The sequence below is a fragment of the Ursus arctos genome, unplaced genomic scaffold, assembly GCF_023065955.2.
Source record: "Ursus arctos isolate Adak ecotype North America unplaced genomic scaffold, UrsArc2.0 scaffold_2, whole genome shotgun sequence".
In the NCBI taxonomy this organism is placed as follows: Eukaryota; Metazoa; Chordata; class Mammalia; order Carnivora; family Ursidae; genus Ursus; species Ursus arctos.
The window spans coordinates 88,681,456-88,704,205 of NW_026622874.1; the positions used below are offsets into that span (position 1 = coordinate 88,681,456).

The 22,750-nt window shown below is 54.8% G+C and overlaps 2 protein-coding genes across 3 annotated transcripts; both read left to right on the forward strand.

Moving 5' to 3' along the window:
- The first annotated feature begins 7,116 nt into the window (after window positions 1-7,116).
- On the forward strand, window positions 7,117-13,653 carry ARMC5 (armadillo repeat containing 5). Its single transcript, XM_026515883.4, is given in 8 exon segments — window positions 7,117-8,171; window positions 9,713-9,820; window positions 9,919-10,705; window positions 11,210-11,715; window positions 12,296-12,428; window positions 12,516-12,747; window positions 12,749-13,102; window positions 13,104-13,653. Coding segments are annotated over 8 exon segments (2,832 nt in total). The 5' UTR covers window positions 7,117-7,693; the 3' UTR covers window positions 13,338-13,653.
- A 1,566-nt stretch (window positions 13,654-15,219) lies between these two features.
- On the forward strand, window positions 15,220-20,757 carry TGFB1I1 (transforming growth factor beta 1 induced transcript 1). Of its 2 annotated transcripts, none has more exons than XM_026515890.3 (11): window positions 15,220-15,461; window positions 16,750-16,865; window positions 16,991-17,043; window positions 17,146-17,288; window positions 17,454-17,541; window positions 17,658-17,772; window positions 17,875-18,069; window positions 18,963-19,136; window positions 19,363-19,444; window positions 19,715-19,863; window positions 20,070-20,757. In XM_026515890.3, exons 1-11 carry the CDS (start codon window positions 15,344-15,346, stop codon window positions 20,334-20,336), a joined length of 1,500 nt encoding a protein of 499 aa, XP_026371675.2. In that variant the 5' UTR covers window positions 15,220-15,343; the 3' UTR covers window positions 20,337-20,757. The 2 variants fall into 2 exon arrangements, with proteins under 2 accessions (XP_026371675.2, XP_057171134.1); XM_057315151.1 differs by lacking the exon at window positions 15,220-15,461 and adding an exon at window positions 15,825-15,907.
- Window positions 20,758-22,750: the final 1,993 nt, after the last annotated feature.

Sequence of the window (22,750 nt, forward strand, 5' to 3'; positions counted from 1 at the left end):
TGGGAATAGATAAGAAGAGAAAGGGTTAAGTGATCCAAGTCTAAGCTTCAGGATTTTTTGTTCTTTTAATTTTGAGGGGAAAATGTTGAAGCAATAGAAAAACCACCTGTAGGAGAAGAAATACAGTGATATTCTTACTCCCGCGCCCCCCCCCCCCCAAAGTCTGCCCAGGGTGCTAAGCTCAAAATCTCAAGGTTGCAGATATTTTCACATCTGCTTATATGTGAGAATCTAGTGACTTGTGCCCAAGTACTTGGGAAATAGGAGCAACTGCTGGTACGGAGCAGCAGTGGCAAGTAGATGTGAGAAAGAAGGTGCTAGAAGTTCTTTGTGCTCTCCTTGTCTCTCTCTGACTTCTGGGCCACCAATAAGGACATCAGCTTTCTTGCCAACCTTTAATACAATGGCTTTTTTGGGGGGGGCAGGTCTAAGCACCCTTAAACATTCCCAAACGATCATACGCTTTGAGTACCTAGATTTATTTTCCTAAAATTCTTTTTGAAACAAAAACCTTGCAGAAAACTTGCAAATCTAGTACAAAGAACTCCCCCCCCCCCGCCCCCCGAACTGTTGGAGAATAAATTGCTCTCTTGGTGCATTATCACGTCTGGACGCTCCAGCGTGTATTTTCTATAAACAAGACCGCTCTCCCATAGAACCCCAACACAACCACCAAAATCAGGAAATTGCCGTTGAAACCTCAGACACCATTGAGTTTTAACAATTAACTCAGAACGTCCTTTTCAGCAAAAGGATCCATTTCAAAAGCATATGTTGCATTTACTTGTCACATCTTTTTAGTTTCCATTATTCTACAATAGTCCTTCAGGCTTTCTTGATGTTGAGCATGTTAGAACTTTTTGTTACTGGGATGGCGCTGCTCCAAGGCCCTTCAGAGCTATGGAATAGATGAACACATACACGGGGGCGTAAGTACACATATATACATTTATATCTATATTTCTGTATCTATCTACATGTCTGTGGAAAATCATAAAGCCACTCTGCTATCTCCAACTCCAACCCAGAACCATAAGGACTGAGTTTTCTCCTTTTCCCTATTTGTGTCTTCCTTTTCTGACACTGAGAAACCTGGCTCGTTATCCTTAATATATGTAATTATTTGATCAATAGCTGGTATAAGCAGGCTTCTATCTCTCCTACCACCTCTTTCCCCTCCATGATGCCCTCCCAGCCCTGTCAGGCTCTGACACCCATGCTAGGCCACCATCTCTTGTGGACACCCTCTTCACCCTGCCAGGCCTGACACACACCCTCAGAAATTGCCTTCCTTACTCTGTCTGCCCCCAAAGGCTTTAAGGTCTAATTTTTCAGGAAGGGAGGGCAGGGAAGGCGGGGTAGAAGGAGAAAGAGCTTATCTCCTTTGAAAATTTTTTTTCTTTCCCCATTTCCTTCTTGCTTGTCCCTTTAGTCTGCCTAATTCTAACGTTCTTCCTTCTTCCAATTTGTTATTTCTAGTAAGTCATTGTCTTAGAAACCAGATTCATTAATCCATTCATTTACTCTTTCATGATACAAAATTTTTTTATGCCGAGTAAACTGAGAGGCCCTAGGTTCTGAGTGAGAACTTTCCTGGGACGTGAGTTGACTGAGCTTGGATGCATGGACTTGGAAACATTTGAAATTCCATAGGCTCTCTTTGCTTGAGCCCGGGATGTTGGTGAGCATATCACACATGGCCAATTGGACATTCTCTTTATCACTTAGGGAACCTCTAGGATCTTAGGCTCTGTGGTCAGTTCAGAGAGCTGGCACTGGTGGAGAGAGGTAGATGAGTTGTGTGGGTGGGACCCCTGGGGTCCAGAAGAGGAGGAGTATGGGATTCTCTGCTGGTAGGTATCCCGAGCTATGGGTGCTGAAATGCCAATCCTGGCTTCTTCCAGCCGATCCTAGGGAGAAACAGTGGGCCCTCCGGGTCAGAACTTTGCTCAGAGATGATACCAGGAGTGGGGGCTCCTTCTTTTTCATGAAACTTCTCTGTCCTCAAGTTCTTCACAGTCATGGCACAAATGGAGGCTCTGTCACTCCTCACCTCCCTTCCAACCGTGAGCAGCCGCAGCACAAGCGCTAAAGCGGGAGGTGAGACACGGCATGTTCATGACCCGGAACAGCATGTGGGGGGAGGCAGTCTCCATGGGCATTTCCCAGGTATCACAGATTCTTAAGCCATGAGTTCTAGCCCTTAACCCAGAACCTACCTCAGACATTCCAGAGATCTTCACACCACTGAGATCAAAATCAGACAGGAGATAAGGTGGAGAGGACAGTGTCTTACTATGCTAGAAAAGGCTGTCATATTCCTGGACTTCTTTGCCCCTTCTTCCTGTCCCACCCTCCATGAATAGCTGGGATCAGGGAATCCCTGAGCTCCCCTCTTTGCAGGTCTTGGATCTGGCTAGCCACCCCCCAACCTGCTTCCAAATGATCCCCTAGTCTCTGCCCTTGCCCAAGGTTTCACCTATCCCATGCCTTGAAGTTACTAGCCCTGGCAACTTCAACCCTGCAGCTGGAGTGGGGTATTTTCCAGTCCTCCTCCCTACGCTCTTCCTCCAAAACACCAAACTGGAAATCTAGATTGTGATGTGAAATCTCCTAATTTAAATGTTGGCTCCACTGTGTAAACACACACACATACAGAGATGGCAAACTTCACTGCGTGTTTTGAATTTCACTGTGTGTGTGTGTGTGTGTGTGTGTGTGTGTGTATTTAAAAAATTGAGCTATGGCAGTTTTATTCTTCTTGTAGTAAAAACCATTTAAAATAAACACTAAATAATGTATTTTAATTTCTCCATAGATGAGGGATAAATGGATAACATTCATCATATGAATTTAATCTTTCCTTAAAAGATTTATTTATTTTAGAGGGGAGGGGGAGGGGCAGTGGGAAAGTGAACGAGAAACTCAAGCAGACTCCCCCCTGAGTGTAGAGCCCAATATGGGTCTCCATCTCATGACCCAGAGATCAGACCTGAGTCAAAACCAAGAGTTGGACGCTTAACCGACTGTGCCACCCAGGCACCCCGACTTTAATCTTTTTAGGATTATAAAAGTAATGCACACACTTATAAAAAAGTTAAACATCACCTAAAGGAGAAGATAAGAGATTTACAAGCACATAACAATTTGAGAGGAGATGGTGCCCAAGGATACTGGCCTTAAAGTGAGAAACTGGCTTCCAGTTCTCTGAAAGGGATTTTGCAAACAAATCCCCTTCCATGCCCAACTCTACCATGCACCTAATATTCATATCCAATTACAGATTTTGTAGCCTACGTCATAGAGCTTCAAAGAAGGCAAGGACCAATACAGGTAAGCGGTATAAACAGGACCCCATCATACCAATTATTTACTGAGTGCCAACTCTGTATGTGCTGGGGGCTCAGGCCTCCAACTCGGACCCTAACTTGTGCTCTTTGAAGTGCCATTGATGGGGACCATAGCAAGAATCCTTCCTTTCATCAAGGACGCCATGCCCAGAGGCATTTCTTGCTCCCAGCTTGGGGAGACAGGTAGTATGAATCAGATATCACCTCAATGAAGCCTCTCAGTCCTAATAAAGCCCTTTCTCCACTGCCCGGACTGTGCGCTCTGTGTTGTTCTGGTCCTGAGTCCATCTCCCTCATGACACCAAGCTACCCCAGGACCAGGGCTGCTTGCTCACATCTGTAACTTTATGGAGGAGCGAGCACATGAGCTGGCACGATGCTTTTCTTGACTGACACCACCAGCAAAAAGGCTCCAGACTTGAAGGAGATGGGAAAATTGAGGTTTAGAGTCACCCCTTTGACCCGGGGGTATCATGTACATGATCCCATGGGATCAACACAGTGTTGTGAGGTAGCCATCATCATTCTTGTATTACAGATGAAGAAACCGAAGATCGGAAGAAGACCTGTCCAAGGTCACACAGCTAGAAGAGATAGACCTGGACATTCTGCTAGAAGCTGAGAGAGGGGTTGCTTCACATTCCTCTCCTTTACCCCTGTTCTATCTGAGTACGATTCTAGAAGCAGCAAACCTGATAAAAGAAGACATGGGGCCAATGGTGGAAGGATGGTCCCACGGCGGGGGGGGGGGGCATTAAGCCTCCTCCAACCTCAAAAAGACTAGTCTGTGCCTCTTCCAGGAACACAGTCAGCTATGGGAAGGAAAGAGAAGTCCCTCATAGCTTGGACTCTGCTCTGGGCATGGATTATGTAGTGCTTTGGGAAGCCTCCCTCTGGCTTCTATGTTTTACCAATAAAAGTGTATTTATTTAGGCATCTCTCTCCAACGCCCAGGCAAAAGAGCCACGTTTAGTCCTCAATGTGAACTTTATGAGATGCACAAGTGAACCTTGACCACTTTTTTTCTGTTGAGGGATCTGACAAAGGATCTGGGGAACACACAAGGGAAGGGGCTAGAGAAGGGAAAGGGGCAGATGACCAACCTTGGACCTTTTGCCCCTGCCTAGAGATGTCACAAAGCATGAACTCAACAGACAGGTCTCCTGGTCCTCTGCTTTGGCTCTGGGCCCTCCCAGCCCTAGTCTTCCTCCATAAAGACTGTTCGCTTTCACAGGGGTCATATACCCCAGAGCTCACATAGTAGTCCCAAGTACAAATTCTCTGGTCCTTCTGCCAGAACACAGCCTTCCTTATGATCCCCTCTGGAGGTTAGGTACCCCCCACCAACTGTGTTCCTTACAGGGGTGCCTGATATCTGGTCCCATCCCTCTGGGATGAGGCAGTTGTTGCTCTTGGAATGATTAATCCCGTCATTCGTTAGGCCTGTGAAGAGATCTAGTTAGCAGCTGCCAAAGGTATCTGCCCTACATCTGGAAGCAGCTGGGCCAGTCCAGGATAGCTCCTACCATCCAAACTCTCCTTCCAGCTGACGTTCTGTCTCTGGGGCCTCAAAAAACAGGGTTAAGCCTTCCTTTTGGGGAAGGCTCTACTGTTCTAATTCTTCCAGCCTGGGTTTCCCTGATTCAGTCCACGAATCAACAACCCTAGAGGAGCGGAAAGGAGATTTGTTCAGCGATGCTCAGGCTCCTTGAGGACTGGGCCAAAGTTAGAACTGAAGTTTGGACTGAAACCGAAGCCAGGGGTGTGGGCAGGGGCTGCCACCCTGGCACGTCTGTTGGTGCTGGCCTCGGTTGGAGCTGCTGGCGAACGCCACATTGCAGAGAGACACAGGGCTTCTCACCACCGTGGGCCACCTGGTGGATGAGCAGGTGGGAACTCCGGCTGAAGCTCTTGCCACACTCTGTATGCTGGTGCTGCAGCAGCTTTGAACTGTCTACAAAACTCTCGCTGCAACTTGAGCGCTTCTAGGCCATCTCGCCTGTGTGCGAGCACTGGTGTTTAAGGAGCTTGGAGCTGTGCTAGAAAGTTCTGCCACATTCTGAGCAGGCATAGGGCTGTTCACCCAAGTGAATGCACTGGTGCTCAGTAATTGGGTGTGCTCACTAAAGCCATGGCCATGATTGGCCATTCTTCATTATAAGTAACCTAGTCCCATAGGCAGTCGGAGCTGTTGGTGAACTTCTTGCCACATTCACAGCAATTACAGGGCTTCTCCCAAGTGTGTGAATGCTGGTGTTTGAGCATGTAAAGCTGCGTCCAAAGCTGTTACATCAGGCACAGCAGTAAGGGCTGCACATCCCTGTGTGAGCGCTGGTCCTGCAACAGAGTAGAGCTAAGGCTGAAGCTCTTACTGCAGTCCCCGCAGCTGCAAGGCTTCTTGGCACTCTGTCTGCACGGGTCCTAGATCAGAATGGAGCTAACGCTGAAAGTCTTACCACACTCAGCAGGTATGGGGCTATTCACTGGTGTGCTCCGTTGGTGTTTAACCAGGTTGAACTGCAGCCAAAAGCCTCCCTGCACTCTGGGAACTTGTGGAACTTGTAGGGCTGGAGGCCTGAGTGGGAAACCACAGTGTTGCACAAGGTTGGAGCTGAGGCTGAAGCAACGGCCAGACTCAGAGCAGAGGTATGGTTTCTGACCAGTGTGTACCTGGTAGTGCTTAACTAGATCTGAGCCACGTTGGAAGCTTTTGTCACACTCTCAACAACAATAGGGATTAACTGCCTGGCTGCTTTTCATGTAGGAGAGAAGGTTAGGGTTCGAAGCCAATGACCAAGAAAGGGTTCTTGAGACATCTTTGGTGCAAAAAGGTGGTTTTATTTAAAGCACAGGGACAGGACCCATGGGCAGAAAGAGCTGCCACAGGGTCATGAGGAGTGGCCTATTATATACTTTCAAGTTGGGAGGGGGTTAGGGATAGTACAAGCCTCCCAGGTATTTTGGAAACAAGATTTCCAGGGTCCTGAGGGGGTTAGCTATAATTAGGAAAGGTCATTTACGACTATTTAGTAGAAACTTAGTTATGAGACCCTTCAGATGTATATCTGTGGGTCATATGTTTGGGGGATGATTGCTAACATGTATCTTGGGGGGTAGAGCTAAAGGAAGTTTCCAAAGGGATTTTTATATGTTAAAGTAGACTTATAGGATCCTGGGGGTGGGCGGGGCTAGGATTGTTTTTTGCCCTTAGCAAAGTATTAACATTGAAGCAGTTGAGTCGCTAGAACAATGTCACTCCGCCTGTTTCAAGGATTTGTCAATGGGCTACAAGTAATAAGGAAATGTAATAATTTCTCTTCTGCCTGTTTCCCACATCACTTTGGTGGTGAAGGAGGTTAGGGAGGTAGGCTGTGGTCAGTCCACACTCCCAGCACTCTAAGGCTTTGGGGACTGCAAGACAGTTGGTCCTGTTAGAGGCTTCTTCCCTGGGCCGGAGCCTGACTTACGTAGGTATTTCAGGACCAGCAGCATTTCCCAGGAGGCCGGCTGCCGCATACACACCAGGGAGGGCCGCTCAGGTGGAACAACTCCGCTAAGGAGGGCGGACCTCTGGGCTCCCTGGGATCCTGAAGTTCCAAAAACCGGCCACTAAGTTCACAAGCTGAGGCCGGGCGAGGACATTCACGAGGGGGAGCGGGGGGGGGGGGGGGGGGGGGGGGGGAATGGTCCACCGCCGGAACCGGAAATGTCCCTAGCCCGTGCCGCTCTAGGAAGTGGCAGCGAACGGTCTCGATAGGTTTAACCCTCTCATTCACCTGACTGAGCAAGAGCTCCCCATCTGCGGCCGCTGTCAGGAACTTGATACTTTGGGCCTGGTTTGCGATCCTGAGTCCGTCAGCGCGGATTTCGCTGCCCGGGTCATCACTGTGGGGCAGCGAAGCGAGCTGGAAGGAAAAGGCGGTCGCTGTCGTGAACACGCGGGAAGGGGGGGAGGAGGGGTTGGAGTAGCCACGCCACCTGGAGCAGCACGGTACTGAGACTGCATGGTCGGATGTCTGGGTTCTCCAAGGCTGCGAAGCCCCCCGAGTTTCTCCTCCGTCCTAAGCTAGGCGTTCTAAGCAAGGAGCGACTACATATCCCAGCATGCACCGCACGCGCCTCTCGGGTTCGCACAACGATTAGATAACTACTACTCTCTACGTGCCTTCTGCGACCGTACACAGTACCGGATCCAGAACTACAACTTCCAACTTGCAAAATAACCGCGGCGGCGCTACTTAAAAAGCGTCAGAGAGGAGGTGCCTGGCCACGCCCCTCTCTTCCAGTTCCGCTCCCTTGGAGGAGCGGCGAGGAGGGGGGCGGAGCCTTAGGCTTGAGCCAAGATGGCGGCTGCGAAACCGACCCTCACGGACTCGCTCTCGTTCTGCCTCGCGCAGCTCACGGCGGCGGCCGGGGAGGTTCTAGGTGGGGGAAAGGACACAGCTACCAACGAGACACCCTTGGGCCGTGCGCTCTTAGCCCTCCGCACGCGCCACGTCAAGGCTGCAGGGGGAATCGAGCGCTTCCGGGCGCGCGGCGGGCTCCGCCCCCTTCTCGCGCTGCTACGGCGAGCGGCTGCAGCGGGTCCCGCCCCGTCCCAGGCTGGCCCCGGCTCCGCCCCCTCGTCCGCCGAGTCAGCGACTTCTGCTGGCCCCGCCCCCTCGCCGGGCTCTGCCCCCTCCGCTGCGTCGTCGTCGGCGCCCTCGCCGCCAGCGCGCCTGCGCAAGACTCTGGACTTGGCGCTCAGCATCCTAGCCAACTGCTGTACGGAAGGGGCGTGCCGGACTGAAGTGCGCAGACTCGGAGGCATTCTCCCTTTGGGTAAGTGCTCCGCCCTCATTTCCTAGAAGGATTCCAGGCACAGCAACTTCTTTCTCTGGGCCTGGGCGGAGTTTTGGGTTCTTTGTGTTGTAGCCTGAAAGAACGTACCTTCTGACCGCTCAACACCCGTACCTCTCAAGCCCTCAAGCATTCTTTATAGATTATACCCGAACCTGACCAGATCAGATAATTACAGCCATGACCTGCGTATTGGTTGTTTCCTCGAATCTGGGCCAGTGGAGACCAAAGGGTTATATGGTGACTTCTAGGTGATTCTTACTCTCCATTTATGAGGTTTATAGCAGACACTCAATGCCTAATGGGGGCTACCATTGGACGAACTTGGGTCGTAATGGTTCTCTGCAGTGAGAAAGGATTGCTTGTAAAATGGAATAATAATAGCTACCTTGGAAAATTGAAGTAGGGAGAAAATGAAATACAAATAGAGAACACACGTATTCTAAGCATGGACTAGGTACTTTGAGTTATTAAAAACTAGTACAATAAGAACAAATACTAAACGAAAGATAACAAGCGGGCGCTTGGGTGGTTCAGTAGGTCTGTTTTGGGCTTAGGTCATGACCCCATGGTCCTGGGATGGAGCCCCGCATCCGGCTCCCAGCTCAGAAGGGGGTCTGCTTCTCCCTATTTCCTGCCTGCTGCTCCTCCTGTTTGTGGTCTCTTTCTCTGTCAAATAAATAAAATCTTAAAACAAAACAAAAATACAACAACAAGCTTTTCTGTTTACCGGCTAAGTTGGCGCCTCCTAGTGGCAATGTTGGGAACATAGTTTACACACTGCCGCCTGTTAGGAAATTATGCCAGTTTTGACGAAATCTTAATTTTTTTGGATAAAACGAAACTTTAACGTATTTTAAACTTGTATAAAATGCATCTGAACCATAACGTGTTTGACAAGAGGCCTGGCACATTAATAAGTGCTCAATAAATTACAGGTTTTGTTATTAGCATATGACCCTCATCATTCAGTCACTATTCTACATTTTAAGTATCTCCTGAATCCATCCGCATTTATCCTTCTCCCGTTATGTGCCCAGGGACTGGTGTCCATGTGCTGGGCTGTGCTGGTAGCTGATTTGGTTTAAGCCACTGTCCTTTCTTATCTTAACAATAGGGACAGCCTCCTTGCTGTTCCCCTGCCTTATTCTTTTTCTCTATAATCCATTCTCCCCATGGCTACCAGATTGTATCATAGCACTCCTGTGCTTAAAACCCTTTGTGGTTCCCAGTGCCCTCGTATTCAAGTCCTGCCTGATCCCTTGGCCTGGCATTCGAGGCCCAGCACAGACATTGGATCTCACTTCTGGGGCTTTGCAAAGGCTGCTTCCAAACCTGAAATGCCCCGTAACAGCCCCACCCCCCATCTTTGTAACAAATACCTTCCTGTTTAACCTTTCAGACCCATTAAGTGTTAGCCTCTTTTGGAGGCCTTCCCCAACTCTCTCAGGTCACATTGTTGAGGTCATTAATGAGAGAGACAAGAAGGGGCAGGACCCTCAAGAGGCCAAATTCTCTTGCAGTGACTATTCTTCAATGTGTGAAGACAGATAGCATCCAGAACCGCACAGCCCGTGCTCTGGGGAACTTAGCCATGGAACCTGAGAGCTGTGGGGCCATCCATTCTGCTGGTGAGAAGGCTATGAGTGTGGAGTTAGCTAGGGCTTGGGGTGGGAGAGGGGCTTGGGTATCTCCTCGCTCACTCTTTGGCCTCCTCTTCCCTCTGCAGGTGCTGTTCCCTTGCTCGTCGAGAGCCTGACAGCCTGCCAGGACTCACAGTGCCTGCAGAGTGTGGTGCGCGCCCTCCGCAACCTGGCCGACTCACCCCAGCACCGCCTGGCCCTGGCACAGCAGGGAGCGGTGCGCCCTCTGGCTGAGCTTCTGGCCGCTGCCCCAGACCCTGCGCTGACCTTGGCCCTTGTCCGTGCACTCTTGGAGCTGAGTCGAGGCTGCTCCCGGGCCTGTGCTGAGCAGCTAAGTCTGGGCGGGGGACTAGGACCACTGGTCAGCCTGGCCTCCCACCCCAAAAAGGCAGTACGAGAGGCAACTATCCTGATCCTCGCCAACCTGTGTGCCCAGGGCCTTGTACGGCCTGCACTGGGCAATGCTGGTGGCGTGGAGGTACTACTGGGTGAGCTCCGGCGGCGCAGGGGGCCCAGCGGAGCCGGCCCAGCCTCCCAGCAGCCCCTGGTGCGGGCCGTGTGCCTGCTGTGCCGGGAGGCCATCAACCGGGCCCGGCTGCGGGACGCAGGTGGTTTGGAGCTGTTGATGGGTCTGCTACGGGACCCCCGTGCCAGTGCGTGGCACCCTCGTGTCGTGGCTGCCCTCGTGGGCTTCCTCTATGACACTGGAGCCCTGGGCCGGCTACAAGCTCTGGGACTTGTACCGCTCTTGGCTGGGCAGCTGTGTGGTGATGCTGGTGATGAGGAAGAAGAGGGAAGAGAAGCTGCTTCGTGGGACTTTCCTGAGGAGCGGACCCCTGAGCGGGCAGAGGCTGGAAGCTTCCGAAGCCTAAGGTGAGTCCCCACCTGACTGCTGCGGATTGAGGGCCCTGGCTCTCTTCACTACCCTCATCCCCCACTCTGTCTCAGTAGGACTCTGATCGACTCCTTGTTCTCCAGGACAAGACCACTTTCTGGTCACCATTAAACACATGTCCTCTCTTCCTGGGTCTGCCTTTAGCCGTGGCTCTACCCCAGCACTTCTGAACTTTGGGACCCAGACGGGTTCACTGGGCCTTTTTTATTTTGTTGTCTGCGTGCCCCTCACTAGAATATAAATTCTGGAAGGATGGGGGACTTTAGTTTTGTTCATTGTTTGTGCCCAGTACCCTAATACTGGGCTTGGCACCTAACAGGCATCGGTATTGCTAAATGAGTTGGGGGTTTTGTTTTTGACCCATTTCTCTTTCTGTCCTATCTCCCCGTAGCCTCCCCTCCTCCTCCTGGGTTCAGTCACCTCTTTCGGCCCTGCTCCTTTACCTTGGCTCGGGGTTCAGTCTCTCCTTTCTCCCTCTGCAGGTCGTGGCTGATCTCTGAGGGCTATGCCGCAGGCCCGGGAGACATCTCTCCTGACTGGTCCCCTGAGCGATGTCCCCCGCCTCCCCCACCGCCAGAGCCCGCTGAGCCAACCAGCCCCACCCTGGGCCCGACCTCGCTGCGGACGCCTCGCGTGCTGCGCACACCTGGCCGCAGCCCTGCTGCCACCCCTGAGGAGCCTTGGGGCCGCGAGGGGCCCGCGCTGCTGCTACTGTCGCGATTCTCCCAGGCTCCTGACCCAAGTGGCGCATTGGTGACCGGCCCAGCCCTGTGTGGCCTGCTGGCCTATGTGACGGGCTCACCAGGCCCACCGAGCCCACGTGCACTGCGCATCCTGGCACGCCTTACCTGCAACCCTGCCTGCCTCGAGGCCTTCGTACGCAGCTATGGTGCCGCACTGCTGCGTGCCTGGCTCGTGTTAGGTGTTGCCCCGGATGACTGGCCCACGCTGCGGGCCCGGCCGGCTCGCCGCCAGCACCGGGAGCTGGGTGCGTCTCCCCTAGGAGGCCCATCCCCGCTCTAGTTCTGGACCGAGAACCTCACCTTACTGCTCGTGGCTCTCACTGCCCTCTCCAGCCTCCCATCCCACTTCGGTCACCACACAGGAGGAGGAGAGGGACTCCCAGCATGCAAAGTTCTGCTCCATCCTCTGCCCAAGTCTTGGGACCCAGATACCCCAACGCCAGGCTTGGCCCCAGCAACTTAGAATCATGCTCGTCTGTACTTCTTTACTCGATCTGCTCTTGGTTCTGCGTTGTCCTGACTGCCTTCCCACTGGCCATACTGACTTGGAAACCCACGGCTCCGGTCCCCATGTCCTCCCAGCACCCCCGCCCCTGCTCCTCCCAACACCACCAGGGACTGCCCTGTCTTCTGTGTTCCGACGGCACTCCCTGACCATCAGACTTTGTTCTTGCCCTTGACCTCCCCGTTTCCTAGCATCTGGACCCTTTCCCTCCAGGGCCTGCAGTCATCCCCTCTTCCGTGCCTTGAGGTTTTAGCCTCCTTTCAAGGACCCAGAGTCGGGCCATCACCTCTCAACCTGACCTGCTCTGTCCGTCTCTGCAGGTGAGATGCTGCTGCAGAACTTGACCGTGCAGGCCGAGTCGCCCTTTGGAGTGGGCGCCCTCACGCACCTGCTGCTCTCTGGAAGCCCCGAGGACCGTGTGGCCTGTGCACTGACCCTGCCCTTCATCTGTCGGTGAGGGGGATGTGGGCGTCTCACAGGGCTCAGGGGAGCAAGGTTGCTATTCCGCGGCGTCACGCTTTTTCACCTTTCTTCCCACAGGAAGCCTTCTCTGTGGCGTCGGCTCCTTCTGGACCAGGGTGGCCTCCGTCTCCTCCTCTCGGCACTGACTCGGCCCGCTCCACATCCTCTCTTCCTCTTCTTTGCTGCGGACTCCCTTTCCTGCCTCCAAGGCCTGGTGTCTCCCACTGTGATCCCAGCCCTTCCGCCTCCGATCCCCTTGGACCTAGATCCCCCATCCCCTTGCCTCTATGAACCTCTGCTGGGCCCAGCCCCCCATCCCAGCCCCTGACCTGCACTTCCTACTGGACTCAGGCCTGCGGCTCCCTGCCCAGCGAGCTGCCTCAGCTACCGCCTCGCCTTTCTTCCGGGCTCTGCTAGCTGGCAGCTTTGCCGAAGCCCAGATGGACCTGGTGCCGCTTCGAGGCCTGTCACCCAGCGCAGCCTGGCCCATCCTGCATCACTTGCATGGCTGCCGGGGCTGTGGGGCTGCCCTGGGGCCCATTCCCCCACCAGGCCAGCCCCTGCTGGGCTCAGAGGCTGAGGAAGCCCTGGAGGCTGCTGGCCGGTTCTTGCTGCCTGGGCTGGAGGAGGAGCTGGAAGAGGCTGTGGGCCATATCCACCTGGGACCCCCATGGTGGCCCGGAGTCGGTGGGTGAGGTATTCCGCCTGGGCCGGCCCCGGTTGGTTGCCCATTGTGCCCGCTGGACCCTAGGGCCAGGGCAGTGCCCACGGAAGCGGGCCTTGGCCTTAGTGGGGCTTGTGGAGGCAGCAGGAGAGGAAGCAGGGCCCCTGACGGAGGCTTTACTGGCTGTGGTGATGGGGGTCGAATTGGGGGGCAAGGGTTCCAGCTTAGAGTGTTGATGTCCCCTGGGAGGGGATCCAGGGATGAGTGGCTGTGAGGGAGGACTCCCTCGGAGCAGTGGGAGAGGAGGCTGAGCTATGAAGGAGGACTCCCTCGGAGCAGCGCGAGAGGAGGCCGAGCAGAAGTCACCATCAAGGATCAATGAGAGAATGGAACCGTACCCCAGGATGATGGTCTGAAGACGCAGGAGTGAGGAGCCAAGGCCACAGTTGGAGTATGGAGCCCACGGATGGAGAACAGCCCAGGGCCCCAGGCACCTGGCCGGGCCCAGCCTTCCAGAGTTGAGATTAAAAACGTTGGAGTTGGATACCCCTATTGCATGGTGTCTCTGCTTCCTTTGCTGTGGGAGTCCCCCCGCCCCCACTCCACCAACCAACAGGGTCTCGTTCAGGTCGCTGTATCTCAGTACAGGCCCCCCCTGGCATGTAGGAGTTTAATAAGTAAGTTCCTGGAGTCCTGGGGTAGAATAGAGTACCGGGGGAAGCCTGCTTCCCGCTCGTGCAGCGTCATCGCTCAGACAAATACCCAGCCAGCCACACAGACTTGGGTCAGGCATGAAGGGGCTGGGCTGAGGGAATGCAGTAAGCATGACGAGGTACGTCCAAGGCCTTGGCACTCCCGTTTCCTGTGTGTCTTTCACCCATCTTGGGCTTTCAGTCTCTGGGTCTGTTACCATCTCCTGGGCCAAGTGTCCTTCTGCTATTAGCCTAAGGGAAGACCTGCTGTGTTCCTGGAGTCCCTGAAGCCCTGTCTTAGTTTCGCTCAGAGATAGCCAGAGCTCCGGGCGGCATTCGGGTGAGGGAAGGGCTTATGTTGTGCAATGGTCTCTCGGGGCAGGGTCTCTCCATCACCTGGGTCCCGGATCACAGCCACTCAGGTGGCAGCCTGACGGAGTGTGCGTGGACTGGGCCTGCCCGTTAGCTTCTGGCGAGCTAAGGTCGATGCTTGGTTATCTCTGTGCCGCTGTGTCTGGCTCTCTGGTCTCAGGCTATGCGTTAGAACCACCCAGAGAGCTTTTTCAAAACGTTGATGTCTAGGTACTTTCTCACTGCATTGGACAGAGGAAAGGATGCCCTGGGCATCAGTATTTTTAAAAAGCTTCCCAGGTCGGTTTAATATGCTGCTGGGTTGAGACCCACAGTCCATACTCATGTGTGGACTGAGGGCTGGCTTGGGACCCACAGCCCAGCGGCTGTAACAGTTATGTCTGTCCCTACTCACCTCTAAGTGTTCATTTCCACTTTGATTCTCAGGGTCTCGGTCCAGGGAAGGCCTCTTGTTCTTTTGTGACTGGAGTCTGTGTCTTGTTTGTCTGTGTTCCCCAGTATCTTGGGCAAGGGCTCTTTTGGAACAGGTCTGCGTTGCCTCAGTGTTGGGGAAGGGCTTTGTCTTCAAGGCTGGCTGTGGTCTGGCTGCCTGGGAATGTTTTGCCTGAGTCTGCATGGGGTTTGGGCCTGGGTTCAGTCGGTTTCCAAGTCTTGAAGGGAAGGTCGTTGTGTCTGTCTCTGTTTCTGAGAGATTTGTGTCTGGTACGTGTGCCTTTTGGGATCTCCGTTCATGTCATTGTCAGGTTCTCTAAAGGAAGGACTCTGAACCTGTTGTCTGATCCTTAGAACCACCACTCCTGCCCTCAACCCAAAAATTCTGTCTGCAACAAGTCGCTCGGGAATGGCCCGAGTGGACAGGGGCTCTGTATAGGACTCGGGGTGCTAGCTTTGGGAGGTGTCTGCTTGGGGTCCTCAGTCTGTGTCTAAGAGTCTTATAGAGCATGGATCCCGAGCTTGGTCCGGGAGAGCCACTTCTCTGACTTTGGCTCTGGCCGCCCGGGGCTCCCGGCAGCTGCGGCCAAGGCTGGGGTGTGGCTGCCTCCGCGGCAGAGAGGCGGGCTGGGCCTGGGTGGGCCGGGGCCCTCCCTCCCTTACACGCCCCCATCCCGAGTTCTCCCGTTCTTTGCACCCCCACCCCACCCCCCAAGCCCCATCCCAGCGGGTCCCGGCTTCCTTACATGGTCACGGCCGGGCCTCCAACTCCCGGACGTCCCCCCGCCCCCCGCCCCCACCGGACACAGCCCCCGCCCTGCTCGCCCCGCGCGGTGCGCCCGCGCCCCGCCATGGAGGACCTGGGTGAGTGGGGCTCGGGTCCCCTTGTCCCCAGCTCCTCCCCGCCGTCTGGACCCGCTTCCCCGGGTTGGAAACCCCTCGCACTCCCCGCATCTTCCCATCCCCGCCTCCTGTCTTCTTGATTCTGGTCTCTGCCCGCGCCTCCTTTCCGACTCCACGTCCCCCTTCCTGCCTCTCCCTTCCTGCCTTTTCCTGGACTGGCCGCTCCCTCCCTTCTTCCCTCGCTCAGCTCCTCCATCACTCGCTGCTGACGGATGGGCAGGGAGGTGCAGCGCCCGCCAGTGGGCGCCTGGGCTCAGGGGCGCTGGGAGAGGAGGGGTTAAAGGGGTCTGGGGTCCGGGCACTGGGGAAGTAGACAGGAGGGGGAGAATAGGACTTTACATTCTGGGGAAGAAAACCGGCCCGTCGCAGAGTTTGGGGAAGAAAAGAACTAAGGACCCCTAAATATGGTAGGGCTCGGGTCTTTGGGGGGCAGAAAGAGAATAGATGAGTGCCAAGATGCCAGGGAGAGGTTAAGGGTGCCACTCTGGTCCTCAGAAATGAGTAAGGGAGCAGGGACTTATAGGTTCTGGGAAGGAAAGGGTTTAAAGGATCTAGATCTGAGGAAGGGAGGTGGTGGGGGGGTGTCTTGGTGGAGGAAGGAGGACCCAGGCATCTCCTCCTTCTGGTCTGTTGGAAACGGATGGAAGGCTGTGCTCTCCATGAGAGAGAAGGGGTTCAGGCACCCTGCGATAGGGGGTGCTGCTCAGCAGGGGTAACCGGCGCTGCGGAAAATAAGCCAATCAGAAAGCAGGTCCCAGCGGACCTGCCAATGAGGAGACTGGGGTGGGACCCAGGGGCTGGAGATGCGCCAGGGCGGGGCGGGCCTGTTTAGGTGCCGGAGGGGGCAGGAATTAGTGGGCCAAAAGAGCAGCCAACCAGAAAGTTGGGTGCCAGGCATACGGCCAGTTGAGCAATTTGGGGTGAAGCCAAATTTGACTTGAGTAAAGAGTCAATTTTGACTGCATCAGAGAAGATGCAGAGAATAAAAGAATCCGGCAGCTTTTGTGCGTGATTCCCCAAGATGAGCCATTTAGGACGTTTTGGTCATAAATATTCCTTGCTGCCCTTCTACTTCTCTGCCTTGGTCTGGCCTGTGTTTCCATCTGATTCCTGACCTCTGTTCTTAATACTGTCTTCTGCCCTCCTTAACTACTGCCTACTTGGAACCCTTAATCTAATCTCTTAAGGCCCCGTCTCTGCTCTAACCTTAACCTCTCCACTTCTCACCCTGATGGCCTCCTCCCTGCAGATGCCCTGCTCTCTGACCTGGAGACCACCACCTCACACATGCCAAGGTCAGGGGCTCCAAAAGAGCGGTCCCCAGAGCCTCTCGCAGCTCCCCTGCCCTATGGCCACCAGCCACAGGTGAGATCAAATACGAGGGACTGGGGCAACATTAGGGCCAAGCTTGGCTAGGGTACGGGGAATCTGGTCTTGAGTGGCGCGAAGGACAGGCCTGTCATCCCACACGTGTGTCCTTCTCTCTGTAGACAGGATCCGGGGAGTCTTCAGGGGCCTCTGGGGACAAGGACCATCTGTACAGGTGAGGGGCCTGGGAACTGGGGGATGGGGAAACCAACTGAGACTTAGGTAAGGAGGTTTGGACTCCCCACCCCTGAACACAGACTCCCACACTGTTTTTCAGTACGGTTTGCAAGCCTCGGTCCCCAAAGCCTGCGGCCCCTGCAGCCCCTCCGTTCTCCTCTTCCAGCGGTGTCTTGGGCACAGGGCTCTGTGAGCTAGACCGGTTGCTTCAGGAACTTAATGCTACCCAGTTCAACATCACAGGTACCAGGTTACGGAGATAGGCCTTGATGGGATGGGGACAGGGCAGGGAAGGGCAGAGACGGAGGGGTAGACTCTTTGCAGAGTAGCCGCTAAAGGGACACAAGCCTTAACTGGGAGGGGGTAGAGTATGGTCCCATGTCCAGTGCCCTTCTTTCCTCTCCACAGATGAAATAATGTCTCAGTTCCCATCAAGCAAGGAGACTGCGGGGGAACAGAAGGAGGACCAATCTGAGGACAAAAAAAGGCCCAGCCTGTGAGTTTGACATAGTTGGCGGAGCTGGGAGAGATGTGTTGGATACCTGAGTTACTGGAGGGCAGCATGCTTTACTCTGAGGGGCTCGGAGCTGACACAAATTGTGTTCTTCACAGCCCTCCCAGCCCATCCCCGGTTCTCCCAAAGCCTTCAGCAACCTCAGCCACCCTGGAGTTGGATAGACTGATGGCTTCCCTGTCTGACTTCCGTGTCCAAAACCACGTGAATCAGGTGGGGTGTGGGCCAGTGCGCATTTGTGGCTTCCCAACCCCTTGTAGAACCTTCCACACCTGCTGCCTTGCTGACTCAACTCTCATGTCCTCCTCGCTGCAGCTTCCAGCCTCTGGATCAACGCAGCCACCAGTGCCAAGCTCTGTGAATGAGGGCTCCCCGTCCTCGCCGGGGCCGGCTAGCAAAGGCAGCCTGGACACCATGCTGGGGCTGCTGCAGTCTGACCTCAGCCGCCGTGGTGTTCCCACCCAGACCAAGGGTCTCTGTGGCTCCTGCAATAAACCCATTGCTGGGCAAGTAAGTGGAGCCCTGTGGGGCGGGGGGAGGGGGGGTGGTAGAGACCCTTGGACCCATCCTTACTGAGAGCCAGACTTTGTGCTGTTCGCTTTTGATAAATGACTCTGGGAAGTGGGTATTACCATTGTTCATATTTTACAGATGAGGAGACTAAGTCTCTGAGTCACACAGCACGTAAGTGGCAGGATGAGAATTCCAACCCAGTTACCATTTGTTGTGGTTCTGTGGTGTGCAGGCACTGTATTAGCTCCTTTACAAACCTCAGTCTTCACAAAAGACTACCACCTCTTGGGCACCAACAAAGACCGTTTCTCCTCCCCCAGCATCTGGTTTGTGAGCTCTGGTTCTTGGCTTCCGGACGGAGTACATGTTATCGATAACAACCGAGCCCAGTGACTGACCTAGATCCCCTTGCTGTATTTGACACCCTGCTTCCACCCCGAAATTTCCAATCTTAGCAAAGCAGGATGGCATGATGATTCCTGTGGGCCCTAGGCACTTTGGTCTTCATGGGTCCCTTCCTCCATTTAAAAAAATTTTTTTAATTGTATTGTATGACTGTTGGTGTGAAGATGAATCTATTAATATTATACATAAATTATTTTCTAGCTCATTTTCTTCTTCTGATTTTAAAAGTAATTCCAACATTTTCATGGGCTCCTAAAATCATGGAGGGCCCTAGGCACTGTGCTGGAAGACCTGGGTTGAATTTCCGTCACTCAGAGACTGACCTCTCAGGGTGGGTGGGGAGAAATGAGTGAAGGGAGGCAAATGGTAAAAAGAAAAAAGAAGAAAAGAAAACTTGAAATGCGCCATGTAAATCTTGCTGAGCTCGCTGGGCACACGGCGACCCGAGGGCCACTCTTGACCCAGGCCTTACCCCCAACTCGCAGGTGGTGACCGCGCTGGGCCGCGCTTGGCACCCTGAGCACTTCATTTGCGGTGGCTGTTCCATGGCCCTGGGAGGAAGCAGCTTCTTTGAGAAGGACGGAGCCCCCTTCTGCCCTGAATGCTACTTCGAGCGCTTCTCCCCGCGCTGCGGCCTCTGCAATCAACCCATCCGACACGTGAGCCCAGCCCTTCGCACCCCTCCCCCCCGCCCACCCATGCCCCGCCCCTCGGCCTCGTCCAAGGCCCTCCGGACTCCGCCCATTGTCTCTGACTTCCAAGTTCCCCATTAGGTCTCCAGCGCCTCAAACTCCTGCTTAAACCCGCTTACGTGGGTTCATGACGGGCGAGGGAGGGTAGAAGTGTTGGAGGGCCACATTGAATATCCCCATTCATTCTCCGCAGAAAATGGTGACCGCCTTGGGGACCCACTGGCACCCGGAGCATTTCTGCTGCGTCAGTTGTGGGGAGCCCTTCGGAGATGAGGGTGAGAGCTTGGCGCCGGTCTTGAAAGATACCCGTCTGCTCGATCCCCCGCCTCGCCCACGTTGGTCCAGCCTACTACAACCTCCCCAGTGCTCTGCCCCCCTCCCACACGCGGGGGCCCGCCCTATCCCCTCCCACTCGGCCTCCACCCTAGACCCGATCCCTCCCTCTCTACTGCTCCTTCCCACAGCCCCTCATCGGGCCCCACAGTCTCAGATCTTGCGAGTCCCGGGCACAGTTTTTTTTCTTTCCGCTCGGTTTCCGCCCCCAGGTTTCCACGAGCGAGAGGGCCGCCCCTACTGCCGCCGGGACTTCCTGCAGCTGTTCGCCCCCCGCTGCCAGGGCTGTCAAGGCCCCATTCTGGATAACTACATCTCCGCGCTCAGCGCCCTCTGGCACCCGGACTGTTTCGTCTGCAGGGTGCGCTGCTGCGGCAGGGGGTGTGCCGGGGGGCGGGGGGGCGGGGGCAACCCGGAGCCCAGCTAGGAGCCTGGGGCGGGGCGATTACTTGGGTATTCAGGTTGTGGGCAGTGGGGTTCCCACGGTGGGTTATTAAGCCCCTGAAGCTGGCTATCCGGGCGGGGGGTTGGCGGCTGACTTATCCTTTCGCGGCCGCCCTCCCCCAGGAATGCTTCGCGCCCTTCTCGGGAGGCAGCTTTTTCGAGCACGAGGGCCGCCCGCTGTGCGAGAACCATTTCCACGCGCGGCGTGGCTCGCTGTGCGCCACGTGTGGCCTCCCCGTGACCGGCCGTTGCGTGTCAGCCCTGGGCCGCCGCTTCCACCCAGACCACTTCACCTGCACCTTCTGCCTGCGCCCGCTCACCAAGGGCTCCTTCCAGGAGCGCGCCGGCAAGCCCTACTGCCAGCCCTGCTTCGTCAAGCTCTTCGGCTAACCGCCGGCGGGGCTCGCCCCTGCCACAGCCCAAGGCCCTGGGGACCCCACCCTTCCCCGAAAATCGCGCTCTCCGCACCCCACGGCCTTGCTCGTTGAGCCTGGGGCTCTCTCCCCGGCCCACCCGGTGAGGCCCCACCCACTGGAGAGACCCGCCCCGGAGGTACTCGACTCTCGAGTTCTCCACGGTCAAGTTCAGCAACGGTCCGGCCAGTTTCGAGACCGCATGCGTGGGTCGTACGCCGTAGGGCAACCCCGCCTGAGGTCTTCACTTGATCCCCACCCTCGAGGGAGCCCCCGGACTGGGGGCGGGCCCTTGCAATTCTGACTAACGAGAGGACAGGCCAGGACATACCTGCTCCCCGCTCCCTCACTCTTCTGTGCACTTTTTTTCTACCTACATAAAAACACATGCCACATGATGCTGGTGCGGTGTCTCTGACTGCGCGGGACGGCCTTGCGCGGTGACTGCCTGCTTTTGGCGCGCGCTCCGGCGGCCGGGGGTTCTAGGTCCCCGCCGTGTGGCCGCGGTGGGACCTGCAGCCTAGCCCTTGCGGGCGGTCCTTCACGAATCAAATGCGCCTGCGCTGGATTGTACAGGTAGCGGGGAGCCAGAACAGGGAGGTCAGGCTGGGCCCCGTGGAAACTTCCCACCCTCATTCCCCACTTCTTCATCAACCTGTATCCTTGAAATAAGGCCTTCATCTTTCTCCACCCCCACCGCCCACTCCCACTCCCTCCCACCCTTGTCACCTTGTCTAATTTTCAGATTTTTTCTCTGCTCCTGAAAAGACCCTCAGCGATGGGGCTCCATCCAGAAGTGCCATGTATGCCCGCTCCTTGGATCTGGGCGCTAAGGCACAGCTTCCCTCTTCTTTGTGTTGACTCATAACATCTCCCCTAAGCAGAGGATGACACTTGGGGTGGTCAGAGTAGTGACCAAAGGAAGCACTAGGAGGCTTTTCACTCAGACCGGGAGTCGGGAAGTCTTTCTGGAGGAGGTGACACCTGAGTTAAGCCCCAGCAGAAATTCGTGGGCCAGGGATTTTAAGATGTGGAGTTTAGGCTCCATCTGAATCCCCAAGCCCCAGAGCCTTTCTGAGCCTCTGAACCTTCACTTTGGACCCTGCAGTTCCCTAGAGACAGGGCTTGGATTCCTGGATCCAAACTGTAGGAGCCTTTGAAGCTGGAAACCATGGATTCTCAGAGGCCCTTCCTGCTTGAGGAGCTGGTAGCCAAGGACAGCGTGTGTGGGCAAGGCAAAGGTGAGGTGTTCTCTGTCCTCACCTCGGCCTGACCCCCAGTTTCTTTCCTCTCTGAGGCTCCTCTCCCTAGGTCTTCCCAGGCTTCCTGCTCTTCTCCTTCCACATATTCGCCCTGGAGAATTCTGTCTGCTTCCTGGCAATGAACCACCTTCCTGTCTTGAGGATGCCGCCATTGGCTATCTCTAGTCTCGAGTCATTCCTTTCCCCAAGCGTTTATTGAGTATGGACTAAGCCAGGCTCTATAGCAGGCGCTGGGGAGACCATAGGGAACCAAGCGGACATGCTTCTCGACCTCGTAGAGCTGAAGTCTAGTCGAGGAGACAGATGACAAGTACCAAGTGACACACGTGATGAGCTAACGGAGACCTTCCCGATGGCCTAAGTAAAGTTCACTCTTCCCCCTTGTTTCCCTCCATAGCACGTCCCTAGTCCCTCAAAGCACTTATCACTATTGCAAATAAGTGTTTGTTTCTTGTTTATGTCTGTTTCTGAAACTGGGAGGCGAGCCCCTGAGAATTTGTCTGTCAGGTTACATGTTTGTTTTGCTGACCACTGTCTCTCCAGAGTCTAGAAGTCCGTGTAGCCTGCGGTAGGTGCTGGATGAATGTTTGTTAATGAAGGAAGGAATGAGGAAGAAAGGAAAGGAGGGAGGGCGAAAAGGGGGGAAAAATAGAGAAATAAGTTAGAGAAAGTGAGGAAGGGATGACTTCTAACCAGATAGTCAGTCTCTGTGAATATGTAACGTCGAAGTTGAGACTTAGAAGGTTGAGGAAAGAAAACAGCCAGGCAAAGGGCCTGAGGAGAGCATTCCAGGCAGAGGAGACAGCAAGTGCAAAGGCCAGGAGGTAGGAGGGGGCCTGGTATAGTGACCAAAAGGAAAGAAGGCCGGTAGGGCCGGAGTAGGGTGAGGAAGGGGGAGAGTAGTAGGAGATGAGGTCTAAGAGGAAGTAGGAGTCGTCATGGAGGGCCTTGTAGGCCATGAAGAGGGCATATGGATTTTAAGGGCCTAAACCCCAATGTGTCCTCTGACACTTTCAGGATTTCTCTCAGGCATTTCAAATTTATCATCCCCTGAAGCAGACGCTGTGGGTGTGTTGCCCACATCCACTCGCCCCCCTGGGTAGACAGTTCCCAGACACCTGGGCTCCCC